Raw genomic sequence first — 22,284 nt, forward strand, 5'->3', positions numbered from 1 at the left:
TTATTTTTGAAGAAGACAATGATTGTGTGACAGAGACAGTATAGCCCACAAATTCTGAAGTATTTACTGTCTTGGACCTTTGGGGAGAAAGTTGGCCAGCAACTGGCTAAAGGATCCATAGCTCGCAATTACAGATGATAAAAAACACACCATACTCTTTTTTTGGATTCCACATAGCCAGTTGGGTCTTGCAGGATGCTTTGGTTGATCCTTGCCAAACACTTGTACCTGTTGCCAGCTTCCAGTTGCAGTTTAGCCATAATTTTGAAAAATGCAGTTACCTCCAGTCTGCTTACTAAGGGTCGCCAGTTTTTTGTTGTTGTTGTTTTTTTAATGCTGAATTGTGAACACTTTAAGACTTGGTAGGTCACTTGAGGTATCTGTCATATATTCTTTTCTGTTGTTGTGGTTTTGTTTTTTTAGACGTACCATCTTGTATGATGCTAGGGCGATACAAACACAGGTTGTATTTGGCCTGTGCTGTAGTTTACTGAGCTCTGTGCTAGCTTATTTCATAATAAATCTCCCATTAAATTTGATATGCTATCCAGTTAGGTGACTTCTCATTCTCCTCTAAGTTACATTCATTAAACTGGAACCGGTTTCTACTTTAGCACCAGTTCAGGCTCTGATTTGAAGCAGTGCTCATTTCCATGGTGTAAGTCCTCTCACCATGATGGACCTGAAGCTAAGGATGTGACCATTAGTAGCATGCCATTCTACGGTGTTTCTACCCTAACAAACACAAATGAACTCTAGGTGATAGGTCATGGTAAAACCAGTAAGAGAATCAGGAAACAATGAGTTTTGCATACTTACTTCTGTGTTTTTGATATGATTTATTGTAAGTCAATAGCATTTAATTGGTGGTAATAGCTGTGTTTAATAGCCACCTTGGGACTTGCTTGAGCATGTAGCCATCAGCTTTGAGGGCCCTCTCCAGCAGCCCTACATCAGCATTTGGATCCAGATGGGGGGCCAGGGAGTGTGGTGTCAGCAGTCAGGTTCTGGGCTCTAGGGCTTCACCTGAGGTGGACACACTCTTTAGGGCCTGCAGAGGACACAGGTATCCTGAGGGTGGAATCCAGTGTAGGCTCTAGGCGACAGGTACTCATTGCAGACTCAGGGGGCCTACTTTGGATGATGGCCAACATAATCCTTGCATCATCCTACAGAGGAATCAAAAGGTAAGAAAGGGATGCTGCTTCAGACAGTGTATCCATTAGTTTGAAAAGTGGTAACCTGCATTCATTCCCCTCAAAGCAAAGAGGACCCGCTTGTTAAAAACATGGCGAGGGTGTCAGTGCTGAGTGTGAGGGAGCAGAGGTCAGAGCCCCAAGGCCCATGCTTTCTGTTTGAGAGCTCCAGCAGATTGAATTGTTAATAAACTTCTTTCCCACTAAATTGACTGTATGTTTGCTGCTGAAATGATGCGTTGTGCAAGTAAATAGTTATGACAGCACTGTCTAACCTGTCATTGAAAACAATGTCCATTTCCAACTCCCAGTAAGGATAACTGTTGTTTCTGGGTCTTTGGCTGACTTGTTTTCTAATATAACATGTGAATAATAAAGAAATATTAGTTCCTATCAAATCTGCAGTATGTGTTAAGGGGCCCTTGCAAGGGTGATGCAGTATCCTATTCCAGTAGCAACTCTCAGCTTTTTTGAAGGTAGTTGGCCGGTTAAGCAGAAATTACAACTCCTTTTCCAAGACACATATATGAGAAGGTAGGACAGTGACCCTGATTCAGGTGGATGGGGCTGGCCTGGCTATTTATTTGCAGAGAATTCATGTTCTCTCCAAGCCTCTTATCTCCTCGTCAGCATGCAGGACCAGTGGTCCATCCTGTGTGCCTACTGTACACGTGTCCCCAGCCCCCCAACATTGTGATGCCTAAGTCTTATGCAGGCCACCCCTTCCGGTAACACATTTCCCCTTTCCTGCCAGATGGATGTGCACATCATCCAGCAGCAGCCCACAGTATAACATCTGTGAACAGATGATCCAGATTCGGGAGGATCACATGCGCTTCATTTCAGAGCTTGCACGCTACAGCAATAGTGAGGTAAGTGAGCCTTCTATGCCTGCCGGTGCTGGTACCTAAGGCCAGAAACCATGGGCTAGGTGGGAGTTTATGTCCTGGGTGTCCAGAGGAGAGCCTGGAGTTGAGGGTAGGAAGAAGTACTGTTTCCTCAGCTGTGGGTCTTTTTAAATCCTTCCAACTTGGCAGCTGGGTTTTCTGTGTTTTTGTTTGGGCTGGTCACATTCTCCCTACCTGCAATGCATAGTTCCAGGCTAGCCCCTCCAGTGTATGGGATGGACAGGATGGGGAGGTCTGAGTGCAGAGGACCTGTGGGGATGTCATTTCTCACATCTGAGCAGGCAGGGAGTAAGGTCGGTGGTATGGGTGCTATGCACAGTCTTAGAGGGACCTGGGGACTTGAGTCTGCATACACAAGTCTGGTTTTTGAGATTTTGGTACCTCTGGGTTCCCAGGAGGATCATTGACATTTGGAGGGACAACTCTGTGTGTTGGCCCCACCCGATGCAGAATGATGAGCTCCCATGTCCTCTGCCCAGCAAACACGAGCCATCATGTAACCAGAATGACTGGAAGACACCCCAGATGGCTCAGAGCACATGCTGGCTCCCAGCCGACCCCTCATCAACCCCTTGGTGGCCCATTCCTCAGGGACAAGGTGCTAGCTACTGCTTCCCCAGCTGCCAGCACAACCCACAGATTAGAGACAGAGGCAGGGGCTGTGCTGAGAGAATTGTAAACCAAATGTGCAAGATGCTCTCAGACAACATACAAAGGTGATTTCTACCCTTAAAATAGGTGTACTTAACAGCATGTGTGGCGCCTGTTTCCCTCTGCTGTCTACTCTAGTACCTTTATAATTAAGATGATAGTTTTATTTTATTTTAAAGATTTTATTTATATTCATGAGAGACACAGAGAGAAAGGCAGAGACAGAGGCAGAGGGAGAAGCAGGCTTCATGCAGGGAGCCCATTGTGGGATTCAATCCCAGGACTCCAGGATCATGCCTTGAGCCGAAGGCAGATGCTTAACCACTGAGCCACCCAAGTGTCCCAAGATGATAGTTTTAATAAGAAAAAAAAAGAGATCTATCTTTGCATGCCCTGCTCATTTATTTTTAAACAGGTTTATGGGGATCCCTGGGTGGCGCAGCGGTTTGGCGCCTGCCTTTGGCCCAGGGCGCGATCCTGGAGACCCAGGATCGAATCCCACGTCGGGCTCCCGGTGCGTGGAGCCTGCTTCTCCCTCTGCCTATGTCTCTGCCTCTCTCTCTCTCTCTCTGTGACTATCATAAAAAAATAAAAATAAAAATAAAAATAAACAGGTTTATGGAGATTTAATCCACATATCATACCATTCACACATTTAAAATGTATAATTCAAAGGTTTTTAGTTTATTCATTGTATTGTGTAACTACCACCACAGTCCATTACTGGAATATTTTCCTTACACTAAGAGCAACTCTGTACCCATGTGCTTCTGATCTGTATATGAATCAGAGGTTCCAACCACTCTCTCCTTTGGGGTTCCCTTGTGTCTTACAGAGATAAAGGCTCTTTTTAAACATGACTATAATACCATTATTACACCTAAAAAAATCAAGAATTCCTTAATATCAAAGTCATTGTTCAATTTCCTCTGTTGACTCACAAATTGTTTTTCCAAGTTGATTTGCCTCAGGATCCAAATAAGTTTTACACAATATAGTTGGTTGGTGTGTCTCTTTGAAGATGTCCCTTGTCCATCTTTCTCCCTGTGGTGTCATTTGGCATGACCACTGTCCCCTATTAGGTCTGGAGGCCTACAAATACCCACCATTTGCTTTGACGTGGATGGAACTGGAGGGTATTATGCTGAGTGAAATAAGTCAATCGGAGAAGGACAAAAATTATATGGTCTCATTCATTTGGGGAATATAAAAAATAGTGAAAGGGAATAAAGGGGAAAGGAGAGAAAATAAGTGGGAAATATCAGAAAGGGAGACAGAACATGAAAGACTCCTAACTCTGGGAAACGAACTAGGGGTGGTGGAAGGGGAGGTGGGCGGGGGATGGGGGTGACTGAGTGACGGGCACTGAGGTGGGCACTTGACGGGATGAGCACTGGGTGTTGTTATTCTGTATGTTGACAAATTGAACACCAATAAAAAACATATTTATTAAAAAAAAAAGAAAAGGTCTGGAGGCCTGATGAGAGACTCCACTTCCATCCTCTCAGTTCCCCTGGCCCTTCGTTGATCATGCTGCAGACTGCTCAAGTGTCTGGCTGTCTCTCTCTAGAGTGTGGACACCCGCTGTCTACTGCCAAATGTATAAATTCATTAGGGCTGCCACATGATGTCTTCTAGTCCTTTCATTCCTTTTCAACTCCTCCTCACAGCTGAGCCTTGCTTTGCAGTGTGATTCCTTCAGGGGAGACAGGTCAGAGCTGAATTCCTTTGCTATGTGTATCAGTTTTTCAAATAATTGATTCTCTAGCATCATCTAAGGTAACAAACTTTTTGGAGTACTGATTTGAAGGCAGTCTTTTTTTTTTTTTTTTTTAAGATTTTATTTATTTATTCATGAGAGACGCACAGAGAGAGGCAGAGACATAGTCAGAGGGAGAAGCAGGCTCCATGCAGGGAGTCTGATACGGGACTCAATCCCAGGACCCCAGGATCATGCCCTGAGCCCAAGGCAGGTGCTAAAAAGCTGAGCCACCCAGGGATCCCCTGATTTGAAGGCAGTCTACTTCAGTTTTTATCTTTTTATTTTTTCCCCTTTAATGCTGAGAATGCTGGTTCTTAATGACTACAGCATGTCTTGGTATACACTTAGTCTTAAAATAGCAATACCAGTGCTGCTAATAACAATATAATTACTAGAAACAATATAATTATATATTATAATATATAACAGTACAATATTATGATAATATAATTACTAAAAATTGTTTTAAGATTTATTTTGTAAGTTAATTTTGCCCTTAGATTTTTTTCCCTCTAGGTATAGAGATCAAATCTATACCTAGATCTGTTTTTCTTTCATTTTTTCTTTTTTAAATCATTGTTTTTGAAAGTCACTTGAAGTGGTTTGTTTTATGTTGGTCTCAGGCTATTGATAATGGTGCCTGAAGGACTCAGCTGTTTTTGGCAGCTTCCATAGGGGACCGATATTGTGGCTGGACAGTCCCTTGTGGTTTCTACTATGCTGGCAAGATACTCTCAGCAACAACCATCTGGGAACTCTGGGAAAAAGAGGCTTATTGCTCACAAGTTCTAAGAGGGCGCATGGCATCCCTCGAGCCACATGGTGAAGTGACAGGTAGAGAGGAAGTGTGGATCTGGAACTCTGCCTTTACTGGGGTCTAGTGTGGGCTTCCTAGGATTTCATGGGTTTATTCTTTATTTACAAATTTCAAACATAAGAGCAGGAATTAGGGTACTAAAGTGGGGTCTCTCAAGTGATAAGTTATCCAGAGCTTTCTAAAATGGGAGCTTCATAGATGGGGCCACCTGGCTCTTTATCTACTTGTAGACCTGGGACTGTGTGTATTCTAGATGATGTCTTTGAAATGGATGCCTCGGCAATCAAAAGCTTAATTCCAGGCACTTACACTGTAATCAAAAAAGCTTATTGTCAGGTACCTGTACTACATTGTTCCTCTGTGCAGTCATGAACCCAATTCAGTACACACTTTTAATTCATGGTTTCATTTTGCTTTTGACTTTTAGGGATTGCTTTTATCCTGTAATTTAATTTTTATGTCATAATTATATAAAATATTTATGTGGTTCCAAAGTCAGATGTACAAAAGGAGGTATGTGTCCTTCAAAGGAGCCCACCTTCTTTCCACCCTATGCCTTCCTGCCTTTTAGGTAACCATTCTTTTTTTTTTTCTCAAGACTGATTTTATTTACTTATTTATGTTTGTTTATTTATTTATTCATTAATTCATGAGAGACAGAGAGAAAGAGGCAGAGGGAGAAGCAGGCTCCATGCAGGGAGCCTGACGTGGGACTCGATCCTGGGTCTCCAGGATCAGGCTCTGGGCTGAAGGTGGCACTAAACTGCTGAGCCACCCGGGCTGCCCTAGGTAACCATTCTTAAGTATAAGTTTTCATTTTTTGATATAAGCAAATGCACATAATGCGCATGTTTTCCTTTATTAGCTAAGTAGAAGCATAACTGTGTACATAGTTCTCTTAACCCCATCCCAGAGCTCCCCTCTAGCACAGTCTGCAGTGACATTCTCTTCTTTGAGAGCTGCAGAATGTCCATTGTCAGGGCTCTGATGTTCCCAGCTGGTTGCTTAAGTAAAGGCTCGTATGCCCCCATCATTTCATAATTTTGCAAATGTACGTTTCCTGGAGATTCCTAGCAGGTTTGCTAGGTCATGGGGTGAATGCATAACTGATTTTTCTAGATATAGAGTGACCTCTTGATGTTCCTGTGGTGCTCTAGGTTGTCACAGGGTCAGGCCGCCAGGAGGCTCAGAAGACAGACGCTGAGTACCGGAAGCTCTTTGACCTGGCGCTCCAGGGCTTGCAGCTGCTGTCACAGTGGAGTGCTCACGTGATGGAAGTGGTAGGCACTCTATTTGCTTTTACAGGAAATGCAGGTCTGAAAGAGCACCTATCCCTAGTTGGTTAGAAGTGTTTTTCTTCCCAAAATTATCAAGAAATTGACTAAATGATATTTTTTTCTGCATTAACTTTGGATCAAGAACAAATTGGCTTTTTTAATCTTTGACCCTAGAAATAAAAATCTGTATCAATTTAAATGTTTCTTAGATGGCTCAAATTACATTTCTTTTAAGTTTGTTACAAATAAAGGGCCTCATCTTTTAAAACATATAGATAGAATTTGTACCATTATGATAATTTTTAATTCTTATCTTTTGAAAATGTTTTCCCTGTGGAGTTCTAGCCATTGGTTTCTTTTGTTTAGCATTACTAAAATAGTTTCTGATGCCATATGAAGATTTGAATACCTATAAGTCAGAAGATTTTCCCTTTTGTTGTTTATTTTGATCAGATTAAAATTATTTAAAAAATAAAAAAAGATTAAAATTATTAAAGTAGATGAGTATATGATTGTTTGAAAGGCTGATTTTTTTTTATTTTTATTATTATTTTTTTAATGGTGATGAAATACCTAGCCTTAGATATTCAACACAAAATATCCAGGACATTTTTGCCTATGTATTTATTAAACCTGAAGTCACATGGCCAGAATGTTTTGCAGTTTTATGGAGATGGACTCTGTGTGTGAGTGTATATGTGTGTAGTATATGTGTGAGCATGTGTGTGTGTGATTCTCAGATGCAGCTAACATTGGTTGCTGTGATGATGGTCATGTCAGTATGACCAGAATATAAGCATTTTGTATCCAGTGTGAATGTCTCCCTCTTTGTGACCACACCAGTATTCATGGAAACTTGTGCACCCAACGGACAAGTACTCCAACAAGGATTGCCCTGACAATGCTGAGGAGTATGAGCGTGCCACCCGCTACAACTATACCAGTGAGGAAAAGTTCGCCCTGGTGGAGGTGCGGTTTGCTTTCTTTTCCTCTTTTGGCTCTTGCAGGCTGTCTTCCCATTCAAAGCAAAGGCAAAAACCTGAGTAAAATTCAACGCACAGTTTTTGTATTGTTGCTTCTGTATAGGGAGCCCTTTGCACCTTTCTTAGTGGTCAGCAGAACAGTAAAATAGGATTTGGGTTCCTGGTCTCTGCATCGATGGCTCCCCTGGGTAGCTCATGAGTGTTTGGGAGGGGGGAAAATCTTCTTGGTGTGGGGACAGAAGAGGAACAAGATGCCACCCTGGTGCTCTGAGAGAGAGAGGAATCCCCCCATGTTTCCAACCATTGTCACCAAGCCCTTTGCTCTCCCATATGTTGGCTTTGGCTCCTTCATGAGCCTTTTTTATGAATAGAAGTTCTTAATTTCAGTGCCATTGAATTTCTTCTCTTTTGTAGTTGGACTGTATCTGGTTTAAGAAAATTTTGTATACACTAAGGTTATAAGATATTCTCCTCCACTGCCTTCTAGATGTTTTATTATTCTGCCTTTCACATTTAGATCTGAAGTTCACCTCAGTTCACCTTCAAGTTAGTTTTTCTTTCTTTTTTTTAGTTTATAATTTAAGTAATCTCTATACCCAACGTGGGGCTCGAACTCACAACCCCAAGATCAAGAGACATACTCTCTTCTAACTGAGCCAGCCAGATGCCCCTGAAGTTAGTTTTTAAAATACTTCTGCCTCCATTGCTCTACGTACCTTTGTTGTCAATTAAGTGACTACTCATGTATGTGTCTGTTTTTCCCACTGTTCTAACCCATTGGTCAGTTGGTCTATGCTTGTTCTTATGCCACTCTGTCTTAATGAGTATAGTTGATTCTGTGTCTGGTAAAGCAAGCTTTTCTGTCTTCAAGAATTCCTTGGTTATTCTTGCCTTTTGTATTTTCATATAAATTTTAGATTATCTTTCATATCTCACAGTGAAACCTGTTGAAGTTTCTTATGGGGATATGAATAAATCTGTAGGTCATTTTAGGGGAGAATTGATGTTTACCTGGTATATCCCTCCATTTATTTAGATTTTTTTTTTTAAGATTTTATTTACTTATTCATGAGAGATACAGAGAGAGAGAAAGAGAGAGAGGCAGAGACGCAGGAGAGGAAGAAGCAGGCTCCATGCAGGGAGCCCGATGTGCGACTCAATCCTGGGACCCAAGGATCATACCCTGGGCTGAAGACAAACACTCAACCGCTGAGCCACCCAGGTGTCCCATATTTAGATTCCTTTTAATTTCACTTTTATAATCTGTAAAACTTCTTAAATCTTAAAAGTCTTTTTTTTTTTTTTTTTTTAAGATTTTATTTATTCATGAGAGATGCAGAGGAAGAAGCAGGCTCTCCACAGGGAGCCGGATGTGGGACTTTATCCCAGGACCCCGGGATCATGCCCTGAGCCAAAGGCAGATGCTCAGCCACTGAGCCACCCGGGCATCCCTAAATCTTAAAACTCTTAAAACATTTCACCATATGATGTGTTTGCTGTAGGTTTCTTATAGCCGACCTTCATCAGATTAAGGAACTTGCCTTCTATTGCTTGTTTGCTAAGAGATTTTATTCTGAGTTTATATTCTGTTAAACACTTTGCATCCACTGAAGTACTTCTGTGACTTTTCTCTTTTATTCCTTAATGTAGTGAATTTACATTGATTGTAGGGCATCTGTCTTCCCTGCTCCACTTTTTTTCTTTTTTTGAAACAGGTTTGATGTTAAGGTAGCCTTGCATTCCTTGTATAAACTTGGCTCAGTCATGACAGATTATCCTCCTTGTATATTATCGGATATAGTTTGCTAGTATTTTTGCTTAGGATTTTTATATCAAACTTGATGAATGAGAGTGTCTTTTACTATTCCTTTTTTTTAAAAGATTTTATTTATTTATTCATGAGAGACACAGAGAGAGAGAGAGGCAGAGACACAGGCAGAGGGAGAAGCAGGCCCCATGCAGGGAACCCGACATGGGACTTGATCCCGGGTCTCCCAGGATCATGCCCTGGGCCAAAGGCAGGCACCAAACTGCTGAGTCACCCGGGCTGCCCATACTATCACTTTTTTAAAAAAAGATTTTATTTATTTATTCATGAGAGACAGAGAGAAGCAGAGGTGGAGGGAGATGTGGGTCTCAATCTTAGGACCTCAGGATCATGACCTGGGCCAAAGGCAGATGCTTAAGCAACTGAGCCGCCCAAGTGCCCCTATCACTTTTTAAAATAAATCTTTTATTTTAAAATATTTTTAGATTTACAGAAAAATTGCAGATGATAGAGTTTCCATATATTCCATATCCATTTTTCTTTATCGTTGACATTTCATATTAGTATTATTATAATTAATAAACCAATATTGATAATTATTCCTTTTTTTAAGATTTTATTTATTTGAGAGATAGCGAGAGGGAGCATGAGTGGGGAGGAGAGGGAGAAGCTGGTTCCCCATGAGCAGGGAGCCTGATGCAGGGCTCTATTCCAGGTCCTTGGAGTCACGACCTCAGCCAAAGGTAGACATTTAACAACTGAGCCACCCAGGTGACCTTGGTACATTGTTGTTAACTAAAGTCTAGACTTTATTCAGGTTTCTTCAATCTTTCCATAATGTTTTAGTTCTGATCTGAGATCCCACATTACATTAAGTCATCATACCTCCTTAGGCTCCCCTGGGTTGTGAGTTTTTTATACTTCCCTTGTTTTGGAAGACCTTAACAGTTTTCAGGAGCACTGGTCAAGTATTTTGTAGAATGTTTCTCAGTTGGTATTTATTAACTTTTTTTTTCATAATCAGACTGGCATTATAGGTTTGTGGAAGGAGGACCACAGAGGTGAAGCATCATTTCCATCACATCACATTGAGGGTACATACTGTCAACAAATTTATCATTGTTCGTATTGACCTTGATCACCTGGCCAAGGAAATATTGTCAGGTTTCTCTATTAGGAAGTTAACCTCCACCTTCCCCTCACTCCTGCTTCCCCCTTTTTATAGTGTACTTTAGAGAAGGAAGTCACCGCACACAGCCCACACCTGTGTAGTGAATAACATTACTTTTTTATGACCTTCCATTCTAGTTTCCTGAGTGCTGGCTTCATAAAATAGCTCATAGAGGACTCCCTTCTTTTTGTATTGTCTAGAGTGGGTTGAGTAAGGTTCATGTTACTTCTTCCTTTAATGTTTGTTAGCATTTACTGGTGAAGCTTTCCCTTTATGGGATGGTTTTTGAAACATTCAATTTCTTTACCATGTGCATTTTCTAGTTCTTTTTATTATTATTATTATTTATTCGTGAGATACACAGAGAAAGAGGCAGAGAAACAGGCTTCCCGCAAGGAGCCCAATATGGAACTCGATCCTGATCCCAGGATCACGCCCTGAGCTGAAGGCCCAACCACCGAGCCACCCAGGCATCCCAGCATTTTCTATTACTTTTTTATCAGTTTTATTAAGTTGTATTTTCAGGGATGATACATTGTATTTTCAGGGAATTTTCAAAGAATCTTAAAATTTTCTGATATTTGTCATAAAGCTTTCCATAATAAGTTCTCATCTTATTTTGGTAACAGCTTTTTTTCTACACAGTATACAATTCATTTGTTTGAAGTATAAAAATTCAGTGCTTTTTAAAAATATATTCACAGAATTATCCAATCACAGTACAATGTAGAGCATTTTTTTTATGTCAAAAAGAAACTTCACACCTATTAGCAATCACCACCAATTATTCCCTCCCTTCAGCTCTAGGGAACCACCAATCTGCTTTGTGACTCTGTAGATTTGCTTATTCTGAACACCTCATAGACATGAAATCATCCAGTATGTGGCAAATTGTGATTGGCTTCTTTCACTGAACATAATGTTTTCAGGGTTCACACATGTATCAGTATTTCATTCTTTCCATTGCTGAATTCCATCCCATCATATGAATGTATCACATTCTATTTATTTTTTAGCTGATTTTTTAATTTGCTTGTTTCTAATTTTCCACTATTATGAATAATGCTATTCACTTTTGTGTACTGTCTTGTATGGATGCATGTTTTCATTGCTTTTGATGATACACCTAGGAGAATTCCTGGGTCATATGATTACTCTGTTTAACATTTTGAGAAACTACTACATGGGTTTTCTGAAGTGGCAGCACTGTTTTATATTTTTATCAACAGTGTATGTGGGTTCCACTTTCTCTGAATCCTTGCCAACACTTGTTATTATCTGTCGTCTTGGTTCTAGCCATCCCACTGTGTGTGAAATGTATCTCATTATGATTTTGATTTCCATTTTCCTGACAATTAATGATGCTGAGCATATTTTCATTTGCTTATTGGCAATTTATATATCTTCTTTGGAGAAACATCTATTCAGATCTTTTGCCCATTTTTAATTGGATTGTTTATCTTCTTACTAAGTTCTTTATATATTCTAGATAAGAGTTCCTTATCAGACATATAATTTGCATCCTTCCATTCTGTAGTTGTCTTTTTACTTTCTTAATGGGGTCTTTTGAAGCATGAAGTCTTTTTAACTTTTATAAAGTTCAGTTTACCTATTTCTTTTCTTTTTCTGCTTGTGTTTTCGATATTGGTTCTGAGAAACCATTTCCCAATACAAGTCCTGAAGATTTACGTTTTCTTCTAAGAATTTTATAGTTTTGCCTCTTTAAATGTGTGATGCATTCTGAGTTAATTCTTTAGATGGTGTGAGGTAGAGGCTGTGTTAGAAGTTTCCAAAACTGCCCTCAGGCTTGATTTGCTGGAATGACTCATAGTAGCTGTTCTATTCAAGATTATAATTTATTACGATGAAAGGACACATATTTGTTAGCAATAAGACATGTGGGTGAAGTCCGGAAGAAACCAGGTCAAACCTCTGGGTATCTCCTGCAAGTGCAGCTATGCAGGATATGCCTAATTTCCCTGTCAGAGATGAGTGAGGACATGTAGAAAGTGTTGCCAACTAGAGAAGCTTACCCAAGATCTTAGTGTCCAGGTTTTTTATTGGTGGTCAGTAATGTAGGCACGCAGCACACCTGCATGATTGACTTCAGCTACTCAGTTCCTAGGAGTTGGCCAAGGGCCAGTCCTGAAAACAGGCCTTTCTTGAGAATATGCAGGGTTTGATCATCTCAGGGCTCAGAGTTAACCCTTTCCTACACAGGAGACCAACTTCATTATTTTGCATATGGATACTGTTTGTTGAAAAGATAATATTTACCTATTGATTTGTTTTCACACCCTGTTGAAAATCAGTTAACTGTAAATGTGAGGATTTATTTCTGAGCTCATATTTCCATTCCATTGATCTGTATGTTTATTCTACGCTGATACAGTCACATAATCTCTTAATATCTGTAACCTGTGTGATAATGCCTCCCTTTTCATTCTTGATTGCTCATAGTTCAGGCCTTGTCTGTGTTTCTTTTGATTAGTCTTGCTTGAAAATTGTCAATTCTATTATTCATTTACTTATTTTTTTTAAACAGCTTTATCTTTGTTGATCATCTTCTATGAGGTGCTTGTTTTCTGTCTTGTTAATTTTTACTTTTCAGTATTTATTTCCCTCTAGTTTGTGAGGAGGTATATTTTCCTATTCTTTTTACAGATTTGTGATGATGAATATCAGATTATTATTGTCAGAGTTTTTGTTTCCTAATGTATGCCTCTGAAGCTCAAAATTTACTTTTTAGCATACCTTTTCCTACATCCTGTAAATTTGAATATATAGTATTTTCATTTTCATTCATGTTGATTTGAATTTGAATTCAGTTCAATTTGAATTTGAATTGGGGCATGCTTTTGTTTTCAAATTTCCTTTTTTTTTTTTCCTCATTAGAAAGGCAACACAAGGGGCAGCCCTGGTGGCTCAGTGGTTTGGCACTGCCTTAGGTCCAAGGTGTGATCCTGGAGACCCAGGATCAAGTCCCATGTCGGGCTCCCTGCATGGAGCCTGCTTTCTGCCTCTGCCTGTGTTCTCTCTCTCTCTGTGTGTCTCTCATGAATAAATAAGTAAAAATCTAAAAAAAAAAAAAAAAAGGCAACACAGAACCATCAAACAAATCCCTAAAGCAAACAAATAGAACATAGGAGCATGCATTGAGGACATTGTAGTGTCTGTGATGCTGTCACAAAGATGAACTTTAAGCATTTTAGTGTATTTTCTTCCAGGCTTTTTTATGCATATGAATTCAGCATACTATTACTGTTTAATGGATGGGATTTGGGCTACAAACTCTTATAACTTTTTTTTTTCTTTCCCAGCTAATAACATATTTGCTTTCATGAATCTTTTTTATTCTTTTTCCTTTAAAATCCTTCATAGGCAGGGTATGCCCTTATGCATTTGGGAGTGTTCTGAGTGAGTTACCAAATGCCCGTTAGCTCCATGCCAAGCTGAGCAGATCTGCCCCTGCCCTTGAAGGCTCTTATGGTCTAATGGAGTTGGACCCAGGCACAGGAACAGCCACTGACAGAGCTAAGCTCACTGCTCTTGGGAAGAGCTACAGGGCAGCAGCTTCAGAGCAGAAACATAGGAGGCCGGGGAGAGGTGCTGTGCACTAGAGGGAGGCTGCTTCCAGGTGCAACTTGGCATCACCCAAGAAGGCTACATCTCCTCTCACCCTCCACCACACTGAAAGCCGTGTGTCCCCTTGCAGGTGATCGCCATGATCAAAGGCCTGCAGGTGCTAATGGGCAGGATGGAGAGTGTGTTCAACCATGCCATCAGGCATACCGTCTATGCTGCACTGCAGGACTTTTCCCAGGTTACCCTCCGGGAACCACTCAGGCAGGCCATCAAGAAGAAGAAGAACGTCATCCAAAGGTCAGCCTCAGTATAATACCTCCCTGTGAGCTCAGAGTCCAAAATTGTAGAATCAGCTTAGGTTTAAAAAACGGTATAGTTATATTTTCATAAATATGCTCAGCACATTTGTCTTCAACCTCCAGACATTCACTTCTGGTGAATTTCCTCTAAATGTAATGCAATAGGGGATCCCTGGGTGGCGCAGCGGTTTAGCGCCTGCCTTTGGCCCAGGGCACGATCCTGGGGACCCGGGATCGAGTCCCACGTCGGGCTCCTGGTGCATGGAGCCTGCTTCTCCCTCTGCCTGTGTCTCTGCCTCTCTCTCTCTCTCTCTCTCTCTCTCTCTCTCTGTGATGACTATCATAAATTAAAAAAATAAAAATTAAAAATTAAAAAATTAAAAAATTAAAAAAAATAAATGTAATGCAATGGATCCAGTTATTCACCTGAGCAATGCGTAATAAATCAACCACAGACTGTCTGAACAATGGAGATGCGGGAACAAGGGTGTGTTTATCTCTGGCAGGAGAGTGTCTCAAAATCTGATGATTCTAATCGCCAGGCTTGTGGGAACAGGAAGCCCAGCATCACGTTTCTCAAAGTGTATCATACTCAGTATTTTTGTTTCTGACCCTTTTGGCCTGACCAGGTGTGTTGGTCAGAAACTAACACACTTCTTTCAGAGATCCTGCAGTGATCTTGAGCTAGTTTTCTCTTAATTTTAGCCTTTTAAAGTTGTCTTTCAGAAACATCTGTGTGAAATGAAGCTTACCGGGGCTTGCGTGTATTGATTTCATTTTTTTGCTTTCTAATTGATATGTTTGAAGTCTGGCTTGGTATGAGTTTTAGCATTAATAAAATTGATACTGTAAATCTTTCCATTTTGCTTATGCTTGCCGTCATGGGAGGCTCACCACATGGGAAATGTGAAGTATAATCTAAGAATAACTCAGGTTTTAGCCAGAACTTTCCCATGAACTGATAGGATGGGCACATGGGTATGTCTGCCCAGTGTGACACCTATGGAGGGGTCTCTGTATGGTGGAGCCTGTTGGAGATGAAAACATGTTCCAAATGTGTCTGAGACAAAGGCCCGGTCCCCGCACTTGGGTTGGTGACATGTTCCTGTTAGAAGTCAAGGAATCAGCCAGTGGAGGTTGAGTTTCCACTCAATATATATGGTCTGTAAATATATATGGTCTGTCCCCAGCTGCCCTTTGCATGACTCAATATTCAGGAAATATAGCATCACTTCCAGGTTAATCGATGCAAACTGCAGCTAAATCAGACCTGGGGCTATAGTAATGTCCCCCAGAGAATGTTCTATTCAAAATTTCCATTACCATGCCCCTCCACTGCCCTCAAAGGAAATCACGTGTGAGAATCAACTGTCCTAAGAGCGAAGTACCAGCAGAGGCAGTATTGTGATTGTAAAAGTCTGGAGGTGCCTCACTCATGACTTGAAGGGGCTGTTTAGTGTCCTGCAGGCCATCAGAAAGACCGTGTGTGACTGGGAGACAGGGCATGAGCCCTTCAATGACCCAGCCCTGCGGGGTGAGAAGGATCCCAAGAGTGGATTTGATATCAAAGTGCCGCGGCGCGCCGTGGGACCTTCCAGCACACAGGTTCTCATCCTCCCTGCTCCCCTGCTCCCCCTGTTCCCCTGAGTGGGCTAACCCTGAACTGAGGCTTGGTAAGCAATGCTAAGAGTAAAATGCCACAAGTCTTGCCTGTGCCTTTTCTGCTCCTCTGTTCCCTGCCCAAGTGAATCTGGAGCATTAGCCAAGACATCCTTGTGATTCTCGGGTTTGATCGTTTGCATGCAGAACTTAATTTAACTGCATCAACTCCCATTGGAAAAATGTGGGTGAAAGTCTCTGTGTCCATTTTACACTGTGTTTCCTGATGGGTGTTTAAATGTACGGTTATACTTTTTATATTGGGCCTAAAATGATAGTTTCTGAAGATAAAACTTGTAGGAATGTAACAATGTAGCTTCTTTGTGTCCCTGGTCTTAAGCCACCACTGCTGTTCTCTCTCCCAGCATGCTCCGAGTTCCCTGTTGCCCAAAAGGAGCTTTCTTCTGACCCTCATATCTGATTTAATATGTCCTTCTGCTTTTCTCTTCCTGTTTTGGGACTTAGTATTTCTAACTCATTGTTCTTCTGTTGGGGGCTTTTATAATCTTTTCTGCCAGTTTTTCGGAGAACTGCCAGCAAAGCATGTTGGTGGCTCTGTATGAAACCTCTCAAATGTCTAGGAGGAAGGCATTTGGCCCACTTAAGGACAACACTTGTCCTGGGTCTGTCCAGTGTGCATGCACCCACCCACCCTCTGTTCCCATGTGTGCCTCCCCACCCCATGATGTGTGTGTCCTGTGACTAACGGCTCTCTCCCAACTCTCCCCCCATCTGTCCGTGTCTAGCTGTACCTGGTGCGCACCATGGCGGAGTCCTTGAGCTCTGCCGAGCTGCTGAGGCAGCTCAAGTCTTTGGGCATGGAAAGACTCTTGCATGTGGTAAACGCGTTTCTGAGGCAGTCCTACACCTATCCGCCTCTTTTAACCTTTGGTGGTAAGACATCATTTGTTTTTCTTGTTGATGTTTATGGCACGGAGATGAATTGCTCTGCTACAAATTCCTTCTCTCAAGCAGCACCAACTTGGCTACTTAGATGGGTGCCTAAGACCACTTGGAGGAGCTGGCATAGTGGTAGGCTTACTGCTCCAGCCTGGCTCTGGTCAGGGCATAGCACAGTAGTCTTCCTCTTGTGGTTTACATAAGTTTGGTGTAACTAATGTGCCATGTATATTTTCTCCCCCACAAATGTTTCCTTGGATAATGCAGCTTTACATGGTGAGAACCATGCTAGAGTCCCTCATTGCAGACAAAAGTGGTTCCAAGAAAACCTTGAGAAGTAGCCTTGAGGGGCCCACCATATTGGACATAGAAAAATTTCATCGAGAGTCATTCTTCTACACTCACTTGATAAATTTCAGTGGTAAGAGATACTGCTGACCAGCGTTTGGCCAAGCATGTTCTAACACTGCTAACACCATCTAGAATGCTTCTGCTGACCATCCCCTGCTCTGGTCCCCTCACATACCCAGATGGTGACCTGTGTTGTGACCTATGTGATATTCCCTCACCTTTAACTGCACATCCGGCCGGGGCCCCTCCCTGTGGTGTGGCCCTTCAAAAGATGAGGGCCTTGGGCCTGTGGCTGCTCTGTGACTTGAATGCAAAGTCTTTGTAACCCATATGAGGTCAGAAATACAGACAAATGTAATCTGTCACCTGGCTCAAGAGCAAGATAGTGATAAGTATCAGAAACAGCCCCCATGAACAGTGGCATGTGGAAGGTGGCAGTGACCTTGACCAGGGCACTGGTGGACACCCTAGGTTCTTGTGGAGTGCTGCAGCAGCTTGCTTAGGGCAGGAAGCCTCTATTTCGGCTGCAAGTGCTACAGGTTTGGAGTAAATAAATAGCAAGGCCTTTGCTTTTCATTTGTCAAATGATACAGTTTTTTAAAATTTGTTTCTGTTTTGCATTAGATAGACTTGTCCTGAATAGCATGTAATGCTGTATCTTTATCCTAAGTAAAAAAAAGATAACATGGTTTTTATTTCTCCTTTTAAAAAGACATATTTTTCCCTTTCAGTCCCTCAGAGAGGCTCACAGGATTGACAGGGTCCCATTTATGGGTGGTGGTGTCCGTCCCAGGCCAGCAGGGACCAGATGCTGACTTTGCTCTTTTCATAAGTGAGAATGTGCACGGTCTAGGGTGGCTTTGCTTGCAGCCACATCATGGTTGTCTTATCTTTAGTGTGAGGTGCCACGTGACCCCTCCCTGTTCACGTCCACTCCCGCATGGCTCACGGCTGAGATTAAAGGAGCCAGCACCTCCCACATGCCCCACCCTGTCCTCGATCATCCTGCTCAGTCTTTTCTGCCTGCAGAAAGTTAACGTGATGTCATTTGAATCCTCCCAGAAACACTCCAGCAGTGCTGTGACCTTTCACAGCTGTGGTTCCGAGAGTTCTTCCTGGAACTGACAATGGGCAGGAGGATCCAGTTCCCTATCGAGATGTCCATGCCGTGGATCCTCACAGACCACATCCTGGAGACCAAGGAGGCATCAATGATGGAGTGAGTGCCCTGCAGGCTCGTCTTAGCTCTTCGTGGTGACCAGGGTCCTTGATGGTATTTGGGAGATGGAGGAGGGAGCTGGGTTGTTTGCAGCATTTCATCTGAAGTTGTTATATTTGGGATAAGACTTGAGGGATTAATACGAGTAACAGATTTCTTGGCTTTAGACTAAAATCAGGAACTCAGGCAGCAGAAGTCCTTAAGCCCCACGTGTCAGGTGCTAGTGAGGCCCTGGGGACTCAGGTAGGGGTCAGCAAGAGGAGATGTGGTTTGGCATCTCTTGTGGCATAGCCTCTGAGCCAGATGAATTTGGGAGAGGAAGCTTTCTTTTCAGGTCAGTGCTCAAGGCCAGGACAGGGTGTGATAGACTTTAAAAATATGAGGTCCACATAAAAATATGAGGTCCATAACTTACCATATGAGGTAAGTTAATAGAAAAGGAGATGTTTTGTGAACAGATTGGAAACTGACCCAGCAGGCTCTTTGGCACACACAGCCTGTGCACGTCAGTTCTTGAGTGGCAGTCAGAAGGATGACCTTCCACTTTCTCTGGAGTAGCCGTAACATCTGCTCTGCAGCATTGGGGAAAGTGTGAGGAGCCTGGAGGACTAACACAGAGGCTTTGGCATGCATCTGTGTTGTGTTTTTGGAGTTGAGCTTGACCTCACTGCTCACACAGCCTTCCTGCTGTGAGCTGGGAGGGACCTTGTACTCTCAGAGGGACCTTACTACTGGAGACCAGTTATGGCCTTTTGTCCAGTTATGGGGCCAGGAGAAAAGGGCTGTTGGTTATGCTGGACATGGTTGTAGTCAGCTGTGGGATTCAGGACCTCTATATGTTCTTCTTATCAGAAAGTTCATTCTTAGAAATAAGAAAATAACTTCTTTTTGTGGTTATAAAAAACACTACATTCTGTGGTGAAAAACTTTGAAACATAAATAAGTGAGAAGATTCCCTGATAGACCCTCTAGGGGCCCTGGGCATGGCCAAGTAAATGTATCCCATCTGTGGGACCATAGGGCTTGGTCCATTAGGGACTTTGGCAGGAACCCCATTTGGTGTTTGAAAAGATTGTTTTTCCTCATGTGAGAGGTCAACAATGAATATTAAGTTTCACTGAGTGTGGGAAGTGAGAGTCAAGAAGGCCCATGTGGAAGGGTAGGCTGACCACTGCCCCCTCTGCAGGTACGTCCTCTACTCCCTGGACCTGTACAATGACAGCGCCCACTATGCCCTCACCAGGTTCAACAAGCAGTTTCTCTACGACGAAATTGAGGCAGAGGTGAGGGCCTAGCACCTTTAATAAATTTTAATTTCCATATTCTCTGAGTATAAGAGGAAGCAGATTTTCTCTATAATACAAGGAGGTTTAAACAATAGAATGAACTTTTGAAATATTTTGGAACGAACCCTTCTATTTGTACTTTCTTCTCTGTATCTGTACATGTGACCATTGGGGTCTCTGCATGTCATAAACACCTGTTTCCTCACCTGTCTTCTGTTACGAACTTAGTTTAAATCAACTCCTATTTATTTCTTTCATTTTAGCTTTTTATTTTTGCATATTGTAAGTAATGCTTTGATGAACTTCCTTGCAGCTAATATTTGAGCTGTGTTTGATTTCTTTTTTTTAAGATTTTATTTATTTATTTGAGAGAGAGAGGTAGCAGGAGAGAGCACGAGCAGAGGGTGAGGAGAGGGAGAAGCAGGCTCCCCACTGAGCACAGATTTCCCCACTCAGGGCTCTGTCCCTGGACTCTGAGATCATGAGCTAAGCCAAAGGCATATGCTTAACCAACTGAGCCACCTAGGGGCCCCACATTTGATTACTTTTTTGAGGACAAATTCCAGCAAGTAGAATTAAATCTGTGTACATGCAGCTAAGGAGATAAATCTTATTTTCTAGCTTAAGATTTAAGAGCATTTAACCTCAACAAATTGCATTGTGCATCTAGATTTCCTTCTCTGCCTCCTCACAAAACCACTAGAACATGCTTCTTCAGGGAGATTCATAGACTCCTGGGCCATGTAAGGTAGGCATATGGCAGAAACCTGCAGGTCCTGGGGTGACTCCCTTTTGAGCACATGATGTCTTTATCAGTTTTGGGTGGGGAAGCCAACGCCATTTGCAAGGGAAGATACAGTTTTGGGAATGGAGTCACAGGGTATAATCCATCCTATGTCTCCTCCCTGACCTCAGTGCCTAGAGCAGCTGGCCATGTTCCAGGGGAGGCCACACGCAGCTCCTGGGATACACAGCCTGGTGGCAGGAGCAGAACCCAAATGCAATAACTACTGGGAACACACGATGAAGAGACTTTTTCATATTCCTTTGTCATTAAGAGATAGGGAGCATTTTTCTCCATTGGTAAGAGAGGTTCTGATATAATTTTCAGTGGCTGTGTAGTGCTCACTTCTGGACATACCATAATGCATTTAATCTGTTTTTGGACAATGAGGTCATTTCTTATTTCTCTTTTCTAATAAGAGCCTTTGTTAGTTGCCTTAACAAAAGATTTTCTTTTAATTTTATATTCCCAGAACTTATTTATTTTATAACTGGAAGTTTGTACCTTTTGATCACTTTCACCCATTCTATCTATCCCTACCCCTGCCTCTGGAAACCACTAGTCTGTTCTTTATGCATTCTTTTTTTTTTTTTAAGATTCCACATACTAAATGAAATTGTACAGTATTTGTCTTTCTCTGTCTGACTTATTTGGTAGCGTAATGCCCTCAGGGTCCATCCATGTAGTTGCAAATGGCAGGATTTCCTTTTTATGGCTGAATAAACTCCATAATATATATATATGTATATATATATATACACACACACACACATACACCACAATTTCTGTATGTGTTCATCTTTTCCTCCATCAGTGGACACTGAGGTCGTTTCCATGTCTTGGCTGTTGCAGACAATGCTACAATAAATATGAAGGTGCAGATATCTTTTTGAGTTAGTGTTTTCAGTTTTTTTGGTTAAAATACCTAGAAATGGAACTTGCTGAATCAAAAGATTTTTTTTAATTGTCTTATTTGATCGTTAGGAAATAAAATTCTAACATGTCCTTTCTTTTTCTTCAGGTGAATCTATGCTTTGACCAATTTGTTTATAAGCTAGCAGACCAGATATTTGCATATTATAAGGTTATGGCAGGAAGGTGAGTTTGTGGTTTATGGACCACATGATTTGGACATGAAATCTTGGGTAATTGGATCTGACATTTCCATTAAAATTCACAGCCTATGAGAAATGTCTTCTCTTCCTCCATACTAGTTTGCTTCTTGATAAACGTTTACGATCAGAATGCAAGAATCAGGGGGCAACGATCCATCTCCCACCGTCTAACCGCTATGAGACACTACTTAAGCAGCGGCATGTGCAGGTAAGTCAGACCTCTCTGGGGCATGCTGAGACATGGAGCTGGCATTGGAATGGTGAGGTTTTCTTAGAGCTTATTGAGTTTGAATAGATGTCGCACAACTTCCTTATGTTGAGAATTTTTTTTTTTATATATGAGAGGGAGAAAGTACAAGTGGGGGACAGAGGGAGAGGAGGAAGCAGATTCCCCACTGAACAGGGAGCCTGACTCAGGGCTCGATCCCAGGAACCCGAGATCACGATCTGAGCTTAAGTCAGACACTTCACCAACCGAGCCACCCAGGTGCTCCAAGTGTTGAGATATTAAAGACATAAAAGAATACTTGCAACGTTCTGCACCCTGCCCTAC

The 22,284-nt window shown here is 41.9% G+C and overlaps 1 protein-coding gene across 2 annotated transcripts in view; it reads left to right on the top strand.

Annotated features, from left to right (window-relative positions):
• Positions 1 to 22,284, top strand: part of CYFIP1 (cytoplasmic FMR1 interacting protein 1) — a 76,738-nt gene that overhangs the window by 8,989 nt on the left and 45,465 nt on the right. The window contains exons 10-19 of one of the 2 annotated variants that reach the window (XM_038532560.1): positions 1,951 to 2,068; positions 6,492 to 6,614; positions 7,455 to 7,580; positions 14,249 to 14,415; positions 15,875 to 16,022; positions 16,823 to 16,970; positions 18,390 to 18,546; positions 19,733 to 19,829; positions 21,638 to 21,714; positions 21,831 to 21,939. In XM_038532560.1, coding sequence (XP_038388488.1) covers positions 1,951 to 2,068; positions 6,492 to 6,614; positions 7,455 to 7,580; positions 14,249 to 14,415; positions 15,875 to 16,022; positions 16,823 to 16,970; positions 18,390 to 18,546; positions 19,733 to 19,829; positions 21,638 to 21,714; positions 21,831 to 21,939 — 1,270 coding nt within the window. Of the gene's footprint in view, positions 1 to 1,950; positions 2,069 to 6,491; positions 6,615 to 7,454; positions 7,581 to 14,248; positions 14,416 to 15,874; positions 16,023 to 16,822; positions 16,971 to 17,243; positions 17,398 to 18,389; positions 18,547 to 19,732; positions 19,830 to 21,637; positions 21,715 to 21,830; positions 21,940 to 22,284 lie in introns of both variants that reach the window. The other variant, XM_038532559.1, reaches the window with a different exon arrangement.

Source organism: Canis lupus, chromosome 3 (assembly GCF_011100685.1).
Source record: "Canis lupus familiaris isolate Mischka breed German Shepherd chromosome 3, alternate assembly UU_Cfam_GSD_1.0, whole genome shotgun sequence".
In the NCBI taxonomy this organism is placed as follows: domain Eukaryota; kingdom Metazoa; phylum Chordata; class Mammalia; order Carnivora; family Canidae; genus Canis; species Canis lupus.